This window comes from Lethenteron reissneri, unplaced genomic scaffold, assembly GCF_015708825.2.
Source record: "Lethenteron reissneri isolate LAM-NWPU_2019-01 unplaced genomic scaffold, ASM1570882v1 scaffold_136, whole genome shotgun sequence".
NCBI lineage: Eukaryota > Metazoa > Chordata > Hyperoartia > Petromyzontiformes > Petromyzontidae > Lethenteron > Lethenteron reissneri.
The window spans coordinates 65,911-88,995 of NW_026891069.1; the positions used below are offsets into that span (position 1 = coordinate 65,911).

The following is a 23,085-nucleotide window of genomic DNA, read 5'->3' on the forward strand; positions in this document are numbered from 1 at the left end:
ATAAAAAAGACTGTTTGAGATCTACATGGTGGAAACAATCAAGGACTGTTTGAGATCTACATGGTGGAAACCATCAAGAAAGACTGTTTGAGATCTACATGAGTCTAGTCTCAAAACGGTGTTAGACCAGAGGATGCCAAAAAACACACCTTTTGGAATTTTCTGGCACTCTAATTGTTTCAGTTCTAAATAAATTTAAACTCAGGTCAAAATAAATGAGGTTTCATTCTAGTGGTGTTGTGTAAAGTAAGTGTGCATTGTAGTGTATAGTGTAGTGTATATTGTCGTATATAGTGTATTGTAGTGTATTGTGTAGTAGTGTATAGTGTCGTGCATTGCCATGTATAGTGTAGTGTGTTGAACTTCTTTGGCACCGTACGTAGCCAACCACGTTAATCGGAGGTGTGGGGGAAGGACAACAAACTGAACACAAAAAGCACTTCTAAAGGAATGATTGCGTCAATCTAGATGATATAAAAGTTGCATAACTCCCAGTGCCTTCCTAATTATTGGAAGGAAAGAGCATTCCATACGACCGCAGAAGTGCATCTAAAAGCACCGCGGAATGCGGTGACCACCTTCTTTGTTCGACGGCAAAGCCGCCGCCGCTGCGCAGATGATGACCAGAGTTTCAATTTACACCCAAATTCGCCGATTTGTCCCCTACACCCTCTCTGTTTAGATCATCTCTGCCGCTGCTATTCTGGCCGACGAAGAATGCGATCGCGGCTTCTACAAAACACACCGCGGAGTCTGCTGCAGACTCTGCCGCCCAGGTAAGTAAACACAACCAATACGAAGCTATTTGTGTTCATTGTACCAAGTAAAGGCCCCGCACTGAGCTATGCGGCCCTTTTGTCAGAAGCGACGTGGCCATCACAAATGAAAGCGAGGCGAAGTGGCCTATCGCGTGAACATTCATAACAGCCAAATACTATAAACACGTGATTCTACAAACTCATAAGATACCCAGAGACCCACACTCATAGAGACCCACACTCAGAGACCCAAAGAGACCCACACTCATAGATACCCACAGAGACCCACACTCATAGAGACCCACAGAGACCCACACTCATAGAGACCCACAGAGACCCACACTCATAGAGACCCACAGAGACCCACAGATACCCACAGAGACCCATACTCAGAGACCCACACTCATAGAGACCCACACTCATGGAGACCCACAGAGACCCACTCATAGACACCCATACTAAAACTAAACTATGTTTTTATTTTACCAAGTAAGGCCCACTACCCATTCACCAACCCGCACTGAGCAGACTGGTAAAGAACGTTTACAAAGACAAAGATCCCCCTTATAGCCTGAACAGACTGTTGGGGCAAGTGCTGTTAGCGAGCACCCATGAAGGCCGGCACGGCACACGAGGGGGTAAATGGCCAGCACCACATCACCTTTGTCTCCCCAGTGGCGATGTTTACTACACACCGCACCAGGTACTGATTTGAGGTTAAGTCGATCTAGAGGAGGCCCAGGACCAGTTCAGATAATTGTCGTCGGTGACGACCGTGAGCGGGAATCGAACTCGGGCCACCGGGTTCGTAGCGCGGCTACACTACCGTTCACCACAGTATGGTGACATACGGTGAGGAAAAAAGCAATTGATCCCCTGCTGATTTTGTACGTTTGGCCACTGACAAAGAAATGATCAGTCTATAATTTTAATGGTAGGTGTATTTGAACAGTGAGAGATAGAATAACAACAAAATCCAGAAAAACGCATGTCAAAAATGTTATAAATTGATTTGCATTTTAATGAGGGAAATAAGTATTTGACCCCTCTGTAAAACATGACTTAGTACTTGGTGGCAAAACCCTTGTTGGCAATCACAGAGGTCAGACATTTCTTGTAGTTGGCCACCAGGTTTGCACACATCTCAGGAGGGATTTTGTCCCACTCCTCTTTGCAGATATTTTCCAAGTCATTAAGGTTGTCGAGGCTGACGTTTGGCAAATCGAACCTTCAGCTCCCTCCACAGATTTTCTATGGGATTAAGGTCTAGAAACTGGCTAGGCAACTCCAGGACCTTAATGTGCTTCTTCTTGAGCCACTCCTTTGTTGCCTTGGCCGTGTGTTTTGGGTCATTGTCATGCTGGAATACCCATCCACGACCCATTTTCAATGCCCTGGCTGAGGGAAGGAGGTTCTCACCCAAGATATGACGGTACATGGCCCCGTCCATCGTCCCTTTGATGCGGTGAAGTTGTCCAGTCCCCTTAGCAGAAAAACACCCCCAAAACATAATGTTTCCACCTCCATGTTTGACAGTGGGGATGGTGTTCTTGGGGTCATAGGCGGCATTCCTCCTCCTCCAAACACGGCGAGTTGAGTTGATGCCAAAGAGCTCCATTTTCATCTCATCTGACCACAACACTTTCTCCCAGTTGTCCTCTGATTCATTCAGATGTTCATTGGCAAACTTCAGACGGACATGTATATGTGCTTTTTTGAACAGGGGGACCTTGCGGGCGCTGCAGGATTTCAGTCCTTCACGGCGTAGTGTGTTACCAACTGTTTTCTTGGTGACTATGGTCCTTAGCTGCCTTGAGATCATTGACAAGATCCTCCCGTATAGTTCTAGGCTGATTCCTCACCGTTCTCATGATCATTGCAACTCCACGAGGTGAGATCTTGCATGGAGCCCCAGGCCGGGAGAGATTGACAGTTCTTTTGTGTTTCTTCCATTTGCGAATAATCGCACCAACTGTTGTCACCTTCTCACCAAGCTGCTTGGCGATGGTCTTGTAGCCCATTCCAGCCTTGTGTAGGTCTACAATCTTGTCCTTGACATCCTTGGAGAGCTCTTTGATCTTTGCCATGGTGGAGAGTTTGGAATCTGATTGATTGATTGCTTCTGTGAACAGGTGTCTTTTATACAGGTAACAAGCTGAGATTAGGAGCACTCCCTTTAAGAGTGTGCTCCTAATCTCAGCTCGTTACCTGTATAAAAGACACCTGGGAGCCAGAAATCTTTCTGATTGAGAGGGGGTCAAATACTTATTTCCCTCATTAAAATGCAAATCAATTTATAACATTTTTGACATGCGTTTTTCTGGATTTTGTTGTTGTTATTCTGTCTCTCACTGTTCAAATAAACCTACCATTAAAATTATAGACTGATCATTTCTTTGTCAGTGGGCAAACGTACAAAATCAGCAGGGGATCAAATACGTTTTTCCCTCACTAACCCCCATGACAAACTGGGCATCTGGAAATATATGCAGAAGTAGATTGACAAAGAGCTACGTAGTTTTTCCATCTAAAAAGTTGAAAAGTTCACAAAGCACACTGCCATGTTTCTCTTCATAGGGACATTCAACAATGTCGACTGCATCGCCGATGGCATGGACTCCTTGTGTGAGCTATGCCCTGAGGGCACCTTCAGCAACCGAGAGCACCAGGAGAAGACGTGCATGCCGTGCGGGGCTTGCGGACCAGGTAACAGGAACGACTCGCACCGCCGTCGCAATCACAATGGAGGATGCGGTGACATTTTGGCGTCGTCTTACGCTACGCACGAAACACGACGCAACAAAAAAGAGAAGGAAAGAAAAAACGAGGAAAGAGAAAAAGAGAGAATAAAAAGAAAGAAAGAAAAGAGAGGAAAAAACTATGAGAAAATATAAAGAAAGAGAAAAGGGAAATAAAAAAAGATAGAAAAAGAGACAAAAAGAAAGAAAAAAATGGAGAAAAAAATATTGCAAAAGGCGAAAAAAAGAGAGAAAAATTCAATAAATAAGAGGGGTCACAAGAGGGGCTATAGAGGAGGGACGGGGAGGAGTGGAGGGGCGAGGGGACTGACGAGGAAGGGAATGGCCGATGTAGTTAAGAGGGTGAGGCTTTGAGAGGTGACATTGCTATCGTAGCAAAAACAAATCACGGGCATTGTCAAAACCAGGTCATGTTGTCCATGTGTGTGAGACCGATGAAGACTCGCTTCCCATTTGCAGATGAGGAGGTGGCTCACGCCTGCTCCTTGGCCCAGGACACCGTGTGCCAGTGCAAGGAGGGGTTCAAGAGAGACCCTGGCTCGCAGCTCTGTGTTCATGAAGGGCCCAGCCAAGGTGACTTACCACGCGGTCAACACCTCTATCATTGTCGTCTGTAGAATTGCTTCTTGTGATTCGTGTTTGTTGTCTTCCTCCCCCCGCACACTCAGATTAGCACGGTTGGCTACGTACGTTGCAAAAGAAGTTCAACATACGTACTGTCGCCTATTCCCTCATTCGGCACCTGACTAAACTTGTGACGTCAAAGGTGGTCATACTCAACAACACCAGTAACAACCACGAAACATGGGCTTACGGCATATCGCACCACAGCTCCGCCTTCGGCGGCAAATGTCTCCGCTCCGATTTCCATGACGGTCGAATGTAGGCCGTCAACAATGCATACATCGTCTACTCCCAGCCTCATCGAGAGCATCACGATAACACCTCTGCCGCTCGTCGTCGCTACGATGAACATCACGAGTGGTTTATCACCCATTTACAAAGGGGCCGTTTCACTGCACCGGAAAAAAAACTTTGCCCGACGCGGCTTTTATCGAACGCATCGTTCGGCTGTACGCGGTTGTGCCTCGTGAGGTCTGCTGTCCGGCTACACGTGGGGAGGTGATGTTTTCCGTCTACACGTGATTCGACGCTGCTAATATTCTTGTAATCTTCGCGTCAATGAGTCGTGCCGTGAGGGGGCTGCATCCGTTGGAAGGTGTGAAGGGAATCGACTGCGGAAGACGATTTAATTATCACGTACAGTTTTTTTGCACGATAACGTAACACTTGAGTTCAGGCGCAGACACATTGGCGCATGCATCTAACCGTCCACCCGTTGAGCATGTGCATTGATGCAGACGCCTCGATGGCGAATCATCAATGTTCAAGTGACCGTGTCAGGGCTGAGCACTGGGCACGAGCGCCGCGATGTGGGAAGAGTTGGGGTGAAATTAAAAACATAAAGAGCGTACACACCAACACCAAAAACCGCCATTTGCCACTAAGTGGCGGTGACATCACCACGGCGCTTGTGCCAGGCTATGTGCACGTTAAGGACACCACGTGAAGTGTCGAACGCCAGCTGGCAGGTCACGGGGCAGACCCAACAGGTGCCACAGGTCGCCTGACTGAGATGACTGGCGGATGCACCACCTACACAACATACACCCACACACACAGGTTCCATTTCCTAGATGATTTATTTCTCGCCAACGCATTACAAGGCGAGAGTACGACTAATAAGTTTCACAAGGCTATGACTATCTGCAACCCTGGTAATTTCAACTAGATTAATCTTGAACAGCCCTTCTTGATGGTGTCCACATGTAGATCTCGGACAGTCTTTCTTGATGGTTTCTACCATGTAGATCTTAGAAGTCTCTCTTGATGGTTTCCACCATGTAGATCTTGGACAGTCCTTATTGAGAATTTCCACCATGTAGATCTCAGACAGTCCTTCTTGATGGTTTCCACCATGTAGATCTCAGACAGTCCTTCTTGATGGTTTCCACCATGTAGATTTCAGACAGTCCTTCTTGATGGTTTCCACCATGTAGATCTCAGACAGTCTTTCTTGATGGTGTCCACCATGTAGATCTCAGACAGTTTTTCTTGATGGTTTCCACCATGTAGATCCTTCTTGATGGTTTCTACCATGTAGATCTCAAACAGTCCTTCTTGATGGTTTCCACTATGTAGATCCCAGACAGTCATTCTTAATGGTTTCCACCCTGTAAAGCTCGGACAGTCCTTCTTGATGGTTTCCACCATGTAGATCTCAGACAGTCCTTCTTGATGGTTTCCACCATGTAGATCTCAGACAGTCCTTCTTGATGGTTTCCACCATGTAGATCTCAGACAGTCTTTCTTGATGGTGTCCACCATGTAGATCTCAGACAGTTTTTTTGATGGTTTCCACCATGTAGATCCTTCTTGATGGTTTCCACCATGTAGATCTCAGACAGTCCTTCTTGATGGTTTCCACTATGTAGATCCCAGACAGTCATTCTTAATGGTTTCCACCCTGTAAAGCTCGGACAGTCCTTCTTGATGGTTTCCACCATGTAGATCTCAGACAGTCCTTCTTGATGGTTTCCACCATGTAGATCTCAGACAGTCCTTCTTGATGGTTTCCACCATGTAGATCTCAGACAGTCTTTCTTGATGGTGTCCACCATGTAGATCTCAGACAGTTTTTTTTGATGGTTTCCACCATGTAGATCCTTCTTGATGGTTTCCACCATGTAGATCTCAGACAGTCCTTCTTGATGGTTTCCACTATGTAGATCCCAGACAGTCATTCTTAATGGTTTCCACCCTGTAAAGCTCGGACAGTCTTTCTAGATGGTTTAGACCGTGTAGATCTCAAGACAGTCTCTCTTGGTGGTTTCCACCATGTAGATCTCAGACAGTCGGCGCCGATGTCGTCCACCTGCAGTCATCCTTCAGTCCCCGAGCCAGCGCCCCGATCGAGGGCCTCGCTCCCCCTTATACACCCGCTCGGCCACGCCCTGGTAACTTCCAGCACTTTCCCCCGGTAGATTCTTCCGGCAGATTCCAATGTCGTTTACTTTCCTTCTGGAACCTTCCCACACCACACCAGGTACTAATTTAAGGCTGAGTCAACCTAGGGGATGCCCAGGACCGGTTCAGATCATCGCTAACACCGGTGTTGGCCGTGAGTGGGAATCTAACCCGGGTCGCCAGGTCCGTAGCGCAGCGTAGCGCAAAACCCTACTAGACTACCGCTCTCCTAACACACACGCACACCCAAGAAAAAGGGAGAGAGCGACTCAACATAGTGCAATAGCAGGCGATGAAAATCGCCTGCTGAACCAAGAGGGGAGAAGCGTGACCGTTTATGGACCGTGAGGTCGATTATTGCGTCAGAATGCGTTTTTTGGGAGGAATTTTCTGAGGAACGTAACACCTGCTTTCGTCGAGGTCTGCCATGCACATCACGGGCCGTTTTCGAATGCTCACATTGACTGTCTTCAGCACGCTTTTTTATCCATAGATCGGCGGAACTGATTTGATGTTTTGTTTTTCCCTTGTTTTTTGTTTTTCATTACCAGCAACCATCGTGTTGGGATGCATCGCTGCACTCTCACTGATCGCTACAACTGCCATCCTCATCGTTTATAGACGGAGACAGAAGCTCTCTCGTAAGTCTGATTGAGCAGATCAGCGGTATACCGGTGCGCACCTCCGATTAGCTACGGTGCGCTATGTACAGTGGGACAAAAGAAGCTCAACAGACACACGCACAGTGATTTTACTGGTTTGACAATGATTACAATTAATTTTTTTTATATATGATAGTCATATTATCTCTTAAAGCTTCACATGTATGTGTGTAGGACTTATTTTTGCACCATATTGTGGCTAATCAAAGGTGCGAGGGGACGGACAACAAACTATACACAAAAGGCAGTTTAAAAGAAATGAGTTTTGTCAATCTCGACGATGATTTAAAGTGCATCGCTACCAGTGGCTTCCTAATATCGGAAGGAGGCGTTCCAGACGGCCGCAGAAGCAGCGCATCTGAAAGCAGTGCGCGACAGCAAAAGCGAACTTCTTGCCATTGCCATTGCATCTCTGTAATGCTCCCTGCGATGCGTTCACAGGCGCCGGGTACGAAGAGGCGGCACCGCTCCTTGTCGTCGAAAAGCACGGGACCCAGGTAACGGCGGACGACGTTGACATCGATTAGGAACTCTCCAGTGGCGTGCATGGTGGCTCCAGCGAGCTTACAATAAGTGATACAATGCGTCCGACCCGCGGTGGTGTATCGTCACATCACTGTGGGAAAATTGTATGCACAAATAATTGCGATTTAGTGGACTACGATGGGCATTGGGAGAGGCGTGGCAACACGTGCCATGCAGCCTTGGACCCTCGAAAAACGTGGCGGGAGATGTTAACTACCTTACCTTGTATACAGGAGGTCGTGGATTCGATCCCGACCCTGTCGCCTGTTGTATATTTCGAGTTTACGTGTCTCTAACCCCGTGGTCACGTGGATTTGTCTCCGGGTACTCCGGTTTTTCCCTCCACATTTAGAAACTTGCGGTTAGATTATTTTCCTGCCGTAAATATCCACATGACGATAAGCCACTTCATTGAGCTGTTATTTGTGATAGCCGGGTCGCGTCTGCACCATAGACTCAAAACTGCCCATAGACTCAAACACTGCCCATAGACTCAACGCCGTGTTTAGATTCTTGTTCTTCCCCTGCACCTCCGATTAGCACGGTTGGCTACGTACGGTGAAAAGTTCAAGGTACAAACATATACATTTGTAGTGAGAGTCGCAGACGTACTCTTTGGAGGCAACACATTTATTAACACCTACACATGGGGTAACTGCCCCTTAATAGTGTAATGCGGGCGTAAACGGCCCTCCGGAGGTGCCGTCATGAGGGGAGGAGTTAGGTCACGTGGGGGGAGAGGGGTTGAGCTATAGAAGGAGGGGAACCGGAAGAGGATAGGGAGTGACGGGGAACCAGGGACAGAGAGAGGCCACGAAGGGCGAAGCGGAGTGTGGCGAGATCGCCACGAACACGGGGGGAGCGAGGATCGGCACCGTTGGCCAGCGGTGACCGACCCGAGGCAGCGAGGAGGCTGCAGTCAGCAGCGGGGCTGCACAGAGAGAGTGGGCAGCGGGTCTGCATACAGTGGCAGCCAGAGGGTCTGCACATAGGGGTAGCAGCGGGAGTCTGCATAGAGGTAGCAGCGAGTCTGCAGGGAGGAGGTTACAGTAGATGAAGCAGAGAGTCAGAGGGAAGAAGAAGCTATAATAGCAGTGAATAGCCGGGGGCTACAAATACAGAGTTATAACAGAGTGCCGTGTGGGTGAAGACGAGAACCCAATAAAAGACACGAAGACAGAAGGAAGTGTCCGAGTCCTTTTATTACACTGGAGTCAGAAGTGAAGCGGCATGGCGAAACAACTGAGGAAAAAGAATATCCCATCTCCGGCGTCGGCTTCATCATCGGACGATGACGATCTTCCTCCTGAGGTCGGCTTCACTTCGGCGGAGGGAGAGATCCGTGAGGGCCCGGGTGTCGAGGAGGTTGCCGCTGCGTCCGCCCCGTCTGCGTTGAAGGACGAAGATTTAAGATGGACCCGAATGGCGGAGCAGCTGGCGACTCTTAAAACCGTCATCACTGAGTTGTGTGACCTTGTCACGCCAAGGGCGGCGTTGGAGGGGGATGGTGGTGATCGGCAGGAGCCCGGATTGTCTTCGATGGCGCCGCCATCGGCCACAAGGCGGGAAGCCGCCATTTTGGGGCCGCCGCGAGGATCGTCCGCCATCTTGGCGACACCGCGTTGCGACGCCTTGCTGAACTTACCGCCGGAAGAGTCAGCGACGGACGGAAGCAGGCCAAGGGGCCACAGTCGTCACCTTACAACCGTCAAAGAGTTCTCCATCGGGGGCGATTGGAGTGCGTTCGCCTGTAGATTTTTGGCGGCGGTACGTACGGCAAGGTGGACGGACGCTGAGGCACTGGAGGTGCTTCCGACTCTTCTTGATGATGAGTCCGTTCGTTTTTTTCGCTCTATAAAAGCTGCGAAGAAGAAAACTCTGCGTGGGGTGTTCGATGAAATGGCGGACGCGTACGAGCCACCGGATGACGCCCATCGCCGCTTCGTGCAGCGGCAACGCGCACCGGAGGAGTCGCCTGTAGCGTACAGGGGCGCCGTGTTGGAACTCGCTATGGCCGCTTACCCGGAGACGGAGCCTGACCTGCTGGAACCTCTCATCTTGGGGAAGATGTTGGAGTTATCCCAGGATCTGGGCATTCCTATGCCGGCGTGCGGTCACGAAAAACTCACGTCCCGGGCCGCGGCCAAGTGTTTGGACGCCCAGTTCAATCTCCGCCGCTGGAAACAAGTCACGGCGTGGACGGGCGGTCCTGTCGTCGATGGGGGGGCCGTAGGGTGGGACCCTACAAAGGCCGTGTACGTGCCGGATGCGACCGGCCCAAAGGAGTTGTCGGCCGCCTCCACTCCGTGGCCGGCTCGAAGCGGGCCAGGGCCGCGGGCTCCGCCGCCGGCGCGGCCGCGTCGGGACGGGGTGCCCGCTGCGCGCCGCGCCGACGTCGACTGCTTCCGCTGCGGCTGTCGGGGCCACTATGCCAGGGACTGCTGGGCCCGGGTTCCGGGGCCGCCCCAGCAGGAGGCCTCGACAGCGGACGCCCCAAAGAAAGACCCTCCGGCACAGGCAAGTCGGTGCGCACCAGACACCCGGCAAGGCCTGACACCTCACTCATCGCCGTTGTTATGCGACGCGGATGTTGTAAAATACGGGAGGCCAGTATCTGCGCCTTGTCGCTCGATAACGCAGTGGCGTAAGCTGGCTCGGCGGGTTGTCGCGGCCGCTACCGGTTCGTCCACTGTACCGGGGTCGATCCAAGGGGTGGACGTACGTATTTTGGTGGATTCCGGGGCGTCCGCGACCATTATTTCGGATGTGATATTCCATCTTTTGAACATCCCACCGGGGGCCGTGAGGCCGGCTTACGCTTCCTGCATCGCTGCGAACGGGGGTAGTATGGGCATCGTGGGACAGGTGGACGCTAACATTTCAATCGGGGGTGTCTCGGCCTCGGGCGTTGTGTTAATTTCGAGGTCCCTGGCGGTTCCTTGCCTGTTGGGTACGGATTTTTTGGCTAAGATGCCCATTCTAATTAGAATCAATGAAAATTGCATTGAACTACCAGGGGGCCGCAAATTGGCGTTCTTACAGTCCACCTGGGGGCGACCGGCTCCGGTCGCCCAGGTGCAGGCGTTATCAGAAGTTTCGGTTGATATTCCACCTGGCTCGCAGATGCTCATTCCCCTACGATACCGGAAGCCGGTTCCGGGTCGGCAGGGTGCTTTTGGGATTTTGCTGTCGCCGTCCGCCGCTGTTACGGGCGGATTGGCACTGGTGGGGGCGCAAACGATTGTCCGTCCGGATCAGCGCCCGTTTTTGCAGGTGTTAAATGCGAGTACTGAAAGTGTGTGTGTGCCGGCTGGTACCGTTGTGGCACACGCCACTACGGCGTTTACGGCTCAGAGTGACCTGCCGGACGGGGGGCTGGTGGGTGGTGTTTCACACGATGGAGGGGTGGATGATCGTTGGATCGCCGAATTATGTGGGGAAAATTCGGCCCTTTCCGCCGAGCAGCGTTGTGCGATTCATAAATTATTATCGAGCTATTCCGATGTGTTTAGCTCGGACGATTTGGACTTGGGACGCACCTCGCTGCTCTCTCATCATATCGACACGGGGGACGCTGCCCCTATCCGCTTGAACTCGCGTCGGATGAGTCCGGCTGAGCGTGAGCATATTCGAGGGGCAGTGGAAGACATGTTGAAAGCGGATATTATATCTCCGTCTAATAGCCCGTGGGGCGCGCCTGTTGTGTTGGTTAAAAAAAAGGATGGTAAATTACGATTTTGTGTGGATTTTCGGAAGTTGAATAAAGTGTCGGTGGCAGATGCGTATCCCCTGCCGCGTATGGACGATTCTCTCGACGCCTTGTCAGGGGCTAAGTTTTTTTCAACGCTAGATCTCTCTTCGGGCTTCTGGCAGCTCCCCCTTGACGAGCCCTCGCGGGAAAAGACAGCTTTCCGTACGCCGCAGGGGTTGTTCCAATTTAACTGTCTGCCGATGGGGTTGAATGCAGCCCCTGCCACTTTTCAGAGATTGATGGAGTTGGTATTGACGGGGTTGCAGTGGGAGACATGTCTCATTTATTTAGATGATATTATTGTCTTCAGCCGCACATTTGATGAGCATTTATTGCGGTTGGAGGCTGTATTTGCCAGAATGCGTTCTGCTAATTTGAAATTCAAGCCTAAGAAATGTCATCTACTGCAACGCTCCGTTCGATACTTGGGACATATTGTTAGTGCGGACGGGGTGGCCACGGATCCAGAGAAAACTGCGTGTGTCCGGGATTGGGCAACCCCGGCCACGGTGGGTGATGTGCGTCGGTTTTTGGGGTTCGCCTCATATTATCGGAGGTTTGTTCCGAATTTCGCTACTATCGCCAGGCCTTTGCATCTCCTTACTGGGAAGGGGCATAAATTTGTGTGGGGACCGCCGGAGGAGGCGGCGTTTCGGAGCCTGCGCGATTTACTGGCTACTGCGCCGACGTTGGATTATCCGGATTTTGAACATCCCTTCATTCTGGATACTGATGCGAGTGACACTGGTATTGGGGCGGTGTTGTCCCAGTCAAAAGGTGGTGTTGAGCGTGTGGTGGCGTATGGGAGTCGGGTTTTGTCTCCCGCGGAAACCCGTTACTGCGTCACTCGCAGGGAACTTTTGGCTATTGTGTTTTTTCTCCGACAATTTCGACCGTATCTGTACGGTCGGTCGTTTATTGTCCGCACGGACCATGCGGCCTTGCAGTACGCTCTTAAGATGGACCAGCCATCCGGACAATTGGCGAGATGGCTGGACACGTTGCAAGAATTCTCCTTCCAAATTCACCATCGGAAGGGTGTGCGTCACGCTAACGCGGACGCACTGTCCAGGTTGCCGCAACAATCCCCTTGTGCGTGTGCGTCGGGGACGCATAGGTGTGGACCGACTCAGCCCCCCCCTCAGCCTGTCGCGCTGGCAGTGGATGTTCTCGAAACTCCGCTTACACCGGGACCGGTTGATGGGGGACCGGCTGACGGGATTTTGCGTCTTCCAAGGTCTGTGTGGATTCGGGAGCAAATGTTGGACGATTCTTTGGTGTCGTTACGAAAACGAACGGAGAAGACGGGTAAGGAAGTCGGTGCGGGTGGTATTTCGGAAACTGCTCTCCGAGATGGGTTACTGATGTGGAGGGAAGGGATACAGGAACACTGGCGTCTCGTTGTGCCTGCGTCATTGCGGTATGAGTTGATTAGATCTTTGCACTGTGACACACTTTTACACCTGGGGGTGCAGAAAACCCTATTGACGCTGCAACGAGACTATTATTGGCACGGCATGACGACGGATGTCGTCGGTCACGTTCGCGCGTGTCCCGATTGCGCCCGCCGTAAACCGCCTAAACATCCATATGTTCCGCCGATACAATCGATTAAAGTATCTCGGGTTAATGAGCTGGTGGCGTTAGATATTTTGGGACCCTTTCCGCCATCCGCTAAGGGAAATAAGTATTTACTGGTGGGGGTTGAGTACCTCTCTCGCTGGCCGATGGCCTGGCCTTTGCCTGACCAGTCAGCGGCGTCTATCACTGACGCCTTTCTATTTGGGTATGTAATGGACAAAGGGGCGCCGGAGAGGCTCCTTACGGATCAAGGACGTAACTTTTCGTCCAAATTGTTGGGGGAGGTGTGTGCGGCTCTTGGAACTAAAAAGATACGGACGTCCCCCTACCACCCGCAAACGGATGGTATGGTGGAACGGTTGAATCGGACTCTGTCCGCCATGCTCTGCCATACAGTCGGGGAAAATCAATCTGATTGGGATTTGCATATCCCTGGGGTGCTTTCGGCGTATCGCATGACGCCGCACGCGGCTACTGGATACTCGCCGTTCTTCCTTATGTACGGCCGTGAGAATGTGCCGCCGATTAATGAACAGTTGGGAACCGGCGCGAGGGGGCCTGTTAACCCTCTTCCTGAGTATATTAAGGACAACGTTCGGCGTGTCGCTGAGGCGAGGGAAAGTGCCCGCATGGCTACTGCCAAGGCTCAGGCCAGGAATGAGCGGTGTGCCCGACGTTCAAAGGGGGAGTGCCCCTGGAAAAAGGGGGACCTGGCCTGGCTTCATTGCCCACAGGTGCGGCCAGGTACCTCTCCTAAATTACATAGACCTTGGCAGGGTCCGGTCCGCCTCATTGAGGTTCCCAACCCACAGTCGGCGCGTGTTCAGGTTGGTTCACGGCGCTGGTTCGTGCATACATCCCGGTTGAAGCCATACATTGCCCCGCGGCCGGATGCGTCATCTCCCGAAGTTGCCTTGCCGGGGTCTGTTGCTGCCGACTCGCCCTTGCCTGTGTCTGCTGACCTTGCAAGAGCGCCTGTCGTACCCTTCACAGACAAGCCGGCCGTGACAGCGCAGGGAGGACGTTCCGCTCGTGGGACGTCGACTGGAGCCGCAGAACCCACGGGACCTGCAGCTCTTCCTATCCCTCCGCGGACGCGAGTACGGGATGTCTCTGGACGCGAGCGGGACAGTGGCGGGCCTCCAATGGCGACGGAAGAACTTGCGCCCGTCGCCCCTAAAACCCTTCCACGTTCCCGCTCGGCGGGTGGTCTGCCGACCGTCCGGGACGGCCCGGCTGCCCGTACTCGCTCGAAATCCCTCACGTTTCATTAGATTGTGTTGTGTTCATTGTTATATTGTTCTTGCATGCTTCGTGTCTTTTTAGGTATTGGCCCTTTACACCCGCATTGCTTTTCAGGTTGCAATTCAGCCGAGGTCGGCTGGATTTTCTTTATGGGGGAGGGTGATGTAATGCGGGCGTAAACGGCCCTCCGGAGGTGCCGTCATGAGGGGAGGAGTTAGGTCACGTGGGGGGAGAGGGGTTGAGCTATAGAAGGAGGGGAACCGGAAGAGGATAGGCAGTGACGGGGAACCAGGGACAGAGAGAGGCCACGAAGGGCGAAGCGGAGTGTGGCGAGATCGCCACGAATACGGGGGGAGCGAGGATCGGCACCGTTGGCCAGCGGTGACCGACCCGAGGCAGCGAGGAGGCTGCAGTCAGCAGCGGGGCTGCACAGAGAGAGTGGGCAGCGGGTCTGCATACAGTGGCAGCCAGAGGGTCTGCACATAGGGGTAGCAGCGGGAGTCTGCATAGAGGTAGCAGCGAGTCTGCAGGGAGGAGGTTACAGTAGATGAAGCAGAGAGTCAGAGGGAAGAAGAAGCTATAATAGCAGTGAATAGCCGGGGGCTACAAATACAGAGTTATAACAGAGTGCCGTGTGGGTGAAGACGAGAACCCAATAAAAGACACGAAGACAGAAGGAAGTGTCCGAGTCCTTTTATTACAATAGGATAACAACCTATGGTGGTGACCACCAGGCTAACTACATAAATTAATTACAACATGACTAGCTACGACGGACTGGACCACAGCTTGGGTCCAGGTCCATGTGTTGGACACTCTGTAGTGACGTAGAACGTAGGTTTCTTTAGGATGAACAACATCAGCCTGTCTCTCTGGGGGGCCCGGCTTATATCTTGTGTCGTGGCCTGCTCCGTCCTTAGACACGACCACCTTCTCGAAACCTCGAGCAGGATCTCGACCCTGACACGTGACCACCGCTGGCCCCCACTTGGGGGCCCTGTGTAGACTTAACTGGTCACGTGTCCTCTGGGGTCATTAGTAACCCCATTCACATGGCCAGCACTACCGCACCCCATCCTGTAGGGGCCGGCATTGCACGCCGATCGCGGTGCCATCCAGCGCTGTCGATCAGCGCTCACCGAGCCCCTCTAGGGCCCGGTACTGCACCCACACGTGAGTGGTGTCTGCGATGTCGCTACACCGCACACTGTGCCTCTCTAGGGCCGGCATTACACAGTGACATTCCGCGATTATTTATTCAGCCACCTCGAGTAGGCAACCTTGGATTTTAGGACTGCTGGAGGCATCCCCGTGAGAGTTCTATGTTTGTAATTCACAGGCAGACGGTGACATTGCTGATGAAACGGTAAGGGGGGTGATGCAGGAATACGCAGAGGAGCTAAAGGAATGGGTCGGTGAGAACCCGACCCCTCTCCTGGAGCATCTGATCAACAACTGCACAATCACACGGAAAGTTTACAGCACGGCCGAAAGCAAGGGTGGAGAGGACTGCGTGGAGTTTCTACTTCACCACTTCCTCAACCAGGGAGGGAAGGAGTACTTCAGGCTCTGGAACGCTCTCTACGCCGTTAGAAAAAACTACCTGCAGCTGTGGAAGATGTTCAACGAAAAGGGTATGCGTGGTCCTTCAACTATTCACCACAATAAACATCACGTCAAATTGCTTCGAATTGTCAATTAAAATACACGGTGCTCAAATTAAATCATTTAATGTTCATTTTAATAAAAAAGAAGTATAATTACAGGCAGTCCTTTGACTTACGAACATGATTTGCTCCAGAGACCCGTTGGAAATTTAAAACGGTTCGTAGGTCTGAACATACTAATGTAAATGTATTTAAATGCCCATACGGTCAGAATTTATTAAACGTATTACGGAACGAAAAAATAGGAAGCATTGTTAAACTCATAAAGAAGAAATATTCTACATTTGCATGTAATAAATACTATATGGTAAATGAAACGTAACATGAATAGGAAAAAATACTGTTATATTTTCACTTACCTTAAGTCCTGATGCTGGCATGTTCGTCGAAAGGGTGACAATGAGTCACCACAATTGAACACACACACACAACAACAACCGCCACTCGCCACTAAGTGGCGTTGACGTCTCCACGGCACTTGTGCCAGGCCATGTGCATGTTAAGGCCATGTCAAGTGTCGAACGCCCGCTGGCAGGTCACGGGACAGACCCAGCAGGTGCCACGGGTCGACTGACTGAGACGACTGGCCGATGCACCACCTGTGCACCCTACTGTTCCAACTTGCTGTGTTTTAGCCGCCGGCGCTCTGCTCATTGTTGTGAGCGTCACTCCTCTGCCCTCCGTTGTTGCTGGAGAGCGACTGCCTCCAGTAGCGTCCTTCACGAGCCTCCTCCACCGCTGGTACCAGTCATTGACAAGTCCACTCAGCTCTGCATCCTCTTGTACCATATCACTCCATCTCTTCTCTAGCCAGTGCTGCACCCGTTTAGACCCCTCTATCCAGCCGAACAAAAGCTGTTTAGGGATGCGGTTGCTGGGCATGAGGGATACATGACCCAGCCAACGCAGCCTTGCCTGCCAGAGGAGCTCACTGATGGGACTCTGTCCACATCTTTCAAGGATTTGTGAGCTCCTCACGCAATCCAGCCTGGTTAAACCCAGGATGGATTGTAGGCCAGTCTAATGTTTCTAACCAGGGAAGATGTTCCATTAGGGGGGTCCACGTTTCTCAAGCGTAGAGAAGGGAGGGCATGACCGTGGCCAAGAAGACATCAAGCTTCGTGCGGAGCGACAGACCAGGTAACTTCCACACATTGTTGCGCAGCCAATCAAAAGATAATTCCACTCGACTGATTCGAAGTGAGATCTCTGCTGTCAAACCATAGCCGGTCATGAGCACACTGCCCAGGTATGGAAAACTCTCTACTCTCTCCACAACTGCCCCATCACCAATTGGGAGTTGTGGGGTGGAGTGTCTGATGGTACAAAATACCCAGGCAGGGGCTTAATTTTGGTGGGGCTGATGGTAAGGCCCTACCTATTAGTGGCACACTCCAGGTTCAGCAGCAGTGCCTCCAACTCCTCCTCTGAGTGAGCAGCAATCACCAGATCATCAGCATATATAACATGGTTGACCAATAGGGAGCCATTCTTAAGTCGGGTGTTCGTAAGTGCGGGTGTTCGTAAGTCGGGTGTTCATAAGTACGGGTGTTCATGAGTGTGGGTGGTGTTCGGAATTGCAGGTGGTGTTCATAAGTGTAGGTGCTGTTCGTGAGTGCAGGTGGTGTTCGTAATTGCAGGTGGTGTTCGTAAGAACAGGCGTTCTTAAGTCGAGGACTGCCTGTACACTGCATTTTCCGTTGTCACAGGGGAAGCAGTGTTGGCTGTTACAAAAGCCAAGCCACAGCTGAAGGCTTGGATCGGCGTGAACCCACGACACCTTCTGCTGCAGCTCATCAACCAGTCTATGATTCCAGGCGACATCATAGCCAAAACGAAATCGGCAAACAGCGACGAGGACCATGCCGAGATCTTGCTCGACTTCTTCATCAGACGGGGCAACGACGACTGCGATAAGCTGCTGTTTGCATTGCACATCGTGAAGAACAAGTACCCCGACGTCAAGAAGTGGCTGAGCTCCCTCAGTGAGTTTAAACGTCTTTGAACACCTTCAAACTTCCCACAGATATCATCCACGTTATGACTCCCTCCCAGTTGACGTCTGCATTAAAATGATTCTACTTTGTGTGACTCTTGTTGTCGACTGGGAATGAGCCCCATGCGGATCAGTTTTTCACTTGAAACTATTCTTTGTTGTTTCATTCAACTCATCCTTCGTGCACAATTTGCCGATACCACGAGTGGAAGCATCTACAGGATTGTCCGTCGATGTATCATTCATTATTATGCAATCATGCAAGCGATTGGACAAAGCAACTGAAATGTCGGCAACATATTCCGTAAATGATAAAATAAGAATAGGTTTTTCCCTTTGTGGAAATAAAACAGGTGTTAAGATGTTCAAACACCAAATATATGTTTCTCATAGATTTGATACTGGTAAAAAGGTCCCATATCCCTTACATAGTTTGTAGTTTTACTGCTAGGTGCAAGACAAATACATCCCAGCAAAATGAAACAACAAAGAATAGTTTCCAACACCCGGAGCAAAAAATACCACTTGTGTGCGCGATGGGGCAATGCTCTATCCCATACAGATGAAAGAGATGGAGATCGGTCCACTCACAAGTGCTGGACTAGAGGTGTGCGCCACCACGTGCATCAATCGTACTTTTCATTTCTTCTCAATAATCCTCAATCGCCACTACTCACTGTCTTTCAGGGTTCCTCAAGATGCTCTTGACCAAGGCCCCTTTGTTTTTGGATCAGTACAAGGACAAAGGGTTATATGGCCATATTCGCTTCAACAAGAAAGACATATCCGAAGCTATACAAGATGATCTGGAACCCCTGCTCACCTGCCTGGAAAAAAGAAACTACTTCAGCAAAACCATCGCACAGGTATTGTGTTGGCTTTGGTTTTCACAGCGGAGGCTCAAGACGTTGTGAGCACTCGCTGAAACCTTGAGTTTTTTAACTCGTTCATTTTTGATATCTGTTAAAGACACGTCATCATTCAGTTAATGCGGATTAAGGGGTGCTCATGCTCATGATCAAAGATAATGCAGTCTACAGACTGTGCAAGATGGACCATTACAGGATTATTCTCAGCAGGTAAACACAGAGAGACAATAAACCACTCATCTGCGTGACCAAAAGGTTGCAATAACATAAGATATAACATAAGATCCTTGATGGAATGGAAAGTGAGACACTTGGGTCATTTGTAGGTATTTCAGGTAAGAATGGTATGAGTGCCACGGTGATGAGATGTTAACTACCTCGCCTGGTATGCAGAAGGCCGTGGGTTCAATCCCGACCCTAACACCTGCTGTATAATTGGAGTTTGCATATCTCTCTCTCATCATCATCACAGTGATGACATGTTAACTACCTTGCCTGGTATGCAGGAGGCCGTGGGTTCGATCCCGACCCTGACACCTTCTGTATAATTGGAGTTTGCATGTCTCCCTCTCTCTCTCATCATCATCACGGTGATGAGATGTTAACTATCTCACCTGGTATGCAGGAGGCTCTAGGTTCGATCCCGACCCTGATGCCTGCTATATAATTGGAGTTTGCATGTCTCTCTCATCATCACGGTGATGAGATGTTGACCACCTCGCCTGGTATGCAGGAGGCCGTGGGTTCGATCCCGACCCTGACATCTGCTGTATAATTGGAGTTTGCTTGTCTCTCTCCCTGTGGTCACGTGGATTTTTTTTCCGGCTCCTCCAGCTTTTCTCTCCACATTTAGAATCAACATGCGTTTCAAGTTATATGGCATCTAGAAATCTCCACATGATAAGCCACTTCGTTGAGCTATCATTTGTGGCCAGGTCACTTATGAAAAGAGAGCTACAGTAGATCCTCGATTATCCGGTGGTCTTCGGGGGGGAAGGGGGCACCAGAATAAAAAAAAACGCCGGATAATTATTACTACGTCATCATTATTTAAAATATCGTATCTTTGCACATTATTGCATGACATTATGTTTTAGGTGTTGTGTATATGTTTGTTTGTGTTTTTAATTTAGTTTACTATGTGAAATTGGTCTAAATAAACATGCAAATAGACGCAAATAAATATTCTACTGTTAAAAGTTATTGTATCTACCGTACAGTATTTACCACTCTAATCTCGAAGACACTGCATGTGGAGATTTACGAGTAGTGGGTTCCATGGAGACAAACACTTGAACTTGGAGGCAACACGTTTATTCTAACACCCCAACAGGGTAACTGCATAAACGTACGGGATAACGAGTAACTTAGACCACAATGCGGTAACTAGATAACTGGGTCAGTCAGTGATGCACTGCCTGACCCACGAAGCTGAGCGTAACGTCCGAAGAGTGACAACCAAAGAAACGTAGCACGGCGGGTTGATTATAAAAGACAGCCCGGATCGGCGCTCGGGACTTCCCTTTTGTGCCCCTGAGCGTGGCCTGGCTCCGCCCTAGGCCACACCCCCATCTAGATCCTACTAGAAGGTTCTGGACCTTATGTCACTTGGCCCCCCTCGCTACCCTCTCCTGGTCACGTGCCCTCTCAGGTTCACCCAGACTGTGATGTCCTGAAGTTCCCTCTTTCTGGCCACCACCAGAAGCATGTCCCCTGAGGGCTGTGTCTATGCTATATACACTCCGGTGCCAGAAAAAGACGCCAACATGCACATTACCACTCTTCTTCCAGTAGCTGGCGCTAGACGCCATAGTGACTCAATATATACTTACTACGCTCTCATTTTAACACAACCGTGTGTCTGATGATCGCCGAACTGGTTTTGCCGCTTTCCTCGGATCGTCCGCTGGACTGCCGTATAATGCTGGAAGCAGCCGGATAACCGTGCGCCGGGATAATCGATGATCATCTCAGCTGGGCCTTACCGGGCAAAATAACAATAAGTTTTTAGTTTAGCTTTAGAATGACGTTTATGTTTGTACACTAATGCAGCGACGACGTGATGCTTTGCAGGACCTGAGAGCAATGGAGAACAAACACGGACGGGACGTGGCGGCAAAGCACGTGTTAGAGCTCACGTTGGGGAAGAGCCGGGTAAAGCCCAGGCTGTTCTTGGAGGTTCTTTGGGGACTTCGAGATCAACACCCCAAGTTTAACTCCATCTTTCGTAACATGTGAGCTTTGTTAAGCCAGATTCACATTTCAGATCTTTTTTTCAATCTAATTTTGTTTTGCCTTTTGTACCAGCTCACTGTGATCCTAAGCAATTTGAGGCTGTAATTTAATCGGCGTTTGTTAAATGATTTCCTTTAGCAATATACACATTAAGATGGTCCTTTAGCATTTACACGTTTAAATGGTTCTTTAGTACATATACGTCAAGGTGGCACGTTAGTGTATACGTTAAGATGGCACTTTAGTATATAAGTTAAGATGGTCCTTTAGCACATATGTTAAGAAGCATCGGGAAGTGCAATAAAGAGTCCCACATTGTTAAAAAAAAAATAGTTTTACCTTTTGCACCAGCTCACTGTGATCCTCTGCAATTCAAGGTCGTAATTTTATTGCCGCTTGTTAAGTGATTTCCTTTAGCATATACACGTTAAGATGGCCCTTAAGCACACATGCTAAGACGCATCCAGGAAGTGCAAATGAGAGTCCCACATCGTCAATTCCCTCCTCTGTCCCTTCCCACCCCTGCCCGCTCCTCTCGCCCCTTGCTTGGCCATGTAATTTAACAAATAAGGCTTGCATTTTTAAAAAAGACATCGCCTCCATTAAGAACTCCTCCCAGCTCTTCTCTGCTGAAGTGACCCTCAATTTCAGAAATCTGAATATTTATTCATACTGGAGGAGAAACCCCCTGAGCCATCAAGCTATTTTTCACAAACGTCCAGTAGGGGCACGGGGTCAGAACCACTGGCGGAGCCAGTGGGGGGGAGGGGGGGGGGTTTGGGTGGCATGTGCCCCCCCAATGATCCGATCAAAATCCCCAATTTCGATCGGATCATTGGGGTTTATTAGTAATAAATCGGCATTTTGCGACCCCCACTGCCACTGTGTAGCATATTATTGTGCCAGGGCCTCTATGAGATGATAGGACAATAGTCTGAGTCCATCATTGGCGATAAGTAACGGCAAAGCGGTTATAAGTGACTCGCAGAATTGTGCGCAGTTGCGTATACAGAACACGACTTCCCTGAAGGCAAACACCTTCAGCGAGCATGATGCCGATCACACACGGTTCAAAATCGACCCTCGATCGATGGCTGTGCCATCGCCGCACACGCGTTGAATAAAAAGCAAGGGACAAGTCCTTACTATCTAACAACTCCTATCATTTTTCATTGCTGGAGGGGTTGCCCCCCCTACCTGAAAATCCTGGCTCCGCCATTGCGTGGAGCTAATAAGAGTGCCGTTGAGCGCAAATCAAATATTCTTGGTTCTTTCGGTAAAGTCACGTGGATAGAAAAGAAAAAGAAAATTTAATTAAATAAAAATGATGGCAAATTTTTTGTATTTCATGATTTATTTATTTTTTTCTACGTGGCTTTACCGAAAGAACCAAAGGATATGAATTCCTGCAGTCACGAAAGTCTTAAGCGCAAATCAAGGCCGAGGTTGATTTCTTCGTGCTGAATCCTGGGAGTGCGCCACTACCGTTGGGTCCTGATAGGGGGCGGGGGTATCCCCTTTGGCTGTACGCGACCTCGGGAGCAAATTTGCACACCCCTGGGCTTCTGCTGCTTTGCCCCGTCACCCAGGAGAGGAGTGTGTGTAAGGGTTGCTCGGAACGGTCGTCGCGTCGTTCCGTATCCGTTTTGTTGCTGCGGTGTTCTGTGATTGTCGACACGCGGGTTTGGCTGAGTTAAGCTGGTCAAATACAAGCTTATGTAAAAGTGTGCTATTACTGTTGCCGAGCGTTTCGAAGAGTCGGTTGTACTTGTATTCTTGGTTCTTTCAGATAAAGTCACGCAGATAGAAAATCTAAAATAAAAAAATTATTTTAATGTTTATTTTCTATCTATGTGACTTTACCGAAAGAACCAAGAATATGAATTCCTGCAGTCACGAAAAGTTTTAAGTAAAAATTTGGTTGTAGTTGGTTGTCAATAAATGATTATCCTCCACTTGGTTGGCGTCCTTTTGCTTAGCGTATCAACAGCGCATAACGAGTCAAGGCAT

At 50.0% G+C, this 23,085-nt stretch overlaps 1 protein-coding gene across 1 annotated transcript; it reads left to right on the plus strand.

The window, feature by feature from the left end:
• The first annotated feature begins 472 nt into the window (after window positions 1–472).
• Window positions 473–22,948, plus strand: LOC133362075 (uncharacterized). Its single transcript, XM_061581038.1, has 9 exons — window positions 473–776; window positions 3,336–3,464; window positions 3,977–4,090; window positions 7,096–7,185; window positions 7,648–7,703; window positions 15,648–15,942; window positions 17,685–17,960; window positions 18,659–18,837; window positions 20,914–22,948. The coding sequence occupies exons 2-9, from the start codon at window positions 3,371–3,373 to the stop codon at window positions 21,076–21,078; spliced, it is 1,269 nt and encodes a 422-aa protein (XP_061437022.1). The 5' UTR covers window positions 473–776; window positions 3,336–3,370; the 3' UTR covers window positions 21,079–22,948.
• The last annotated feature ends 137 nt before the right edge of the window (window positions 22,949–23,085 follow it).

Excerpts from the sequence above, each read along its gene's own strand:
- LOC133362075 (XM_061581038.1), top strand. The coding sequence starts at position 3,371 with ATGGACTCCTTGTGTGAGCTATGCCCTGAGGGCACCTTCAGCAACCGA. Across the intron at positions 3,465-3,976 it reads GTGCGGGGCTTGCGGACCAG|ATGAGGAGGTGGCTCACGCC; the intron begins GTAACAGGAACG and ends TCCCATTTGCAG. Across the intron at positions 7,186-7,647 it reads ACGGAGACAGAAGCTCTCTC|GCGCCGGGTACGAAGAGGCG; the intron begins GTAAGTCTGATT and ends ATGCGTTCACAG.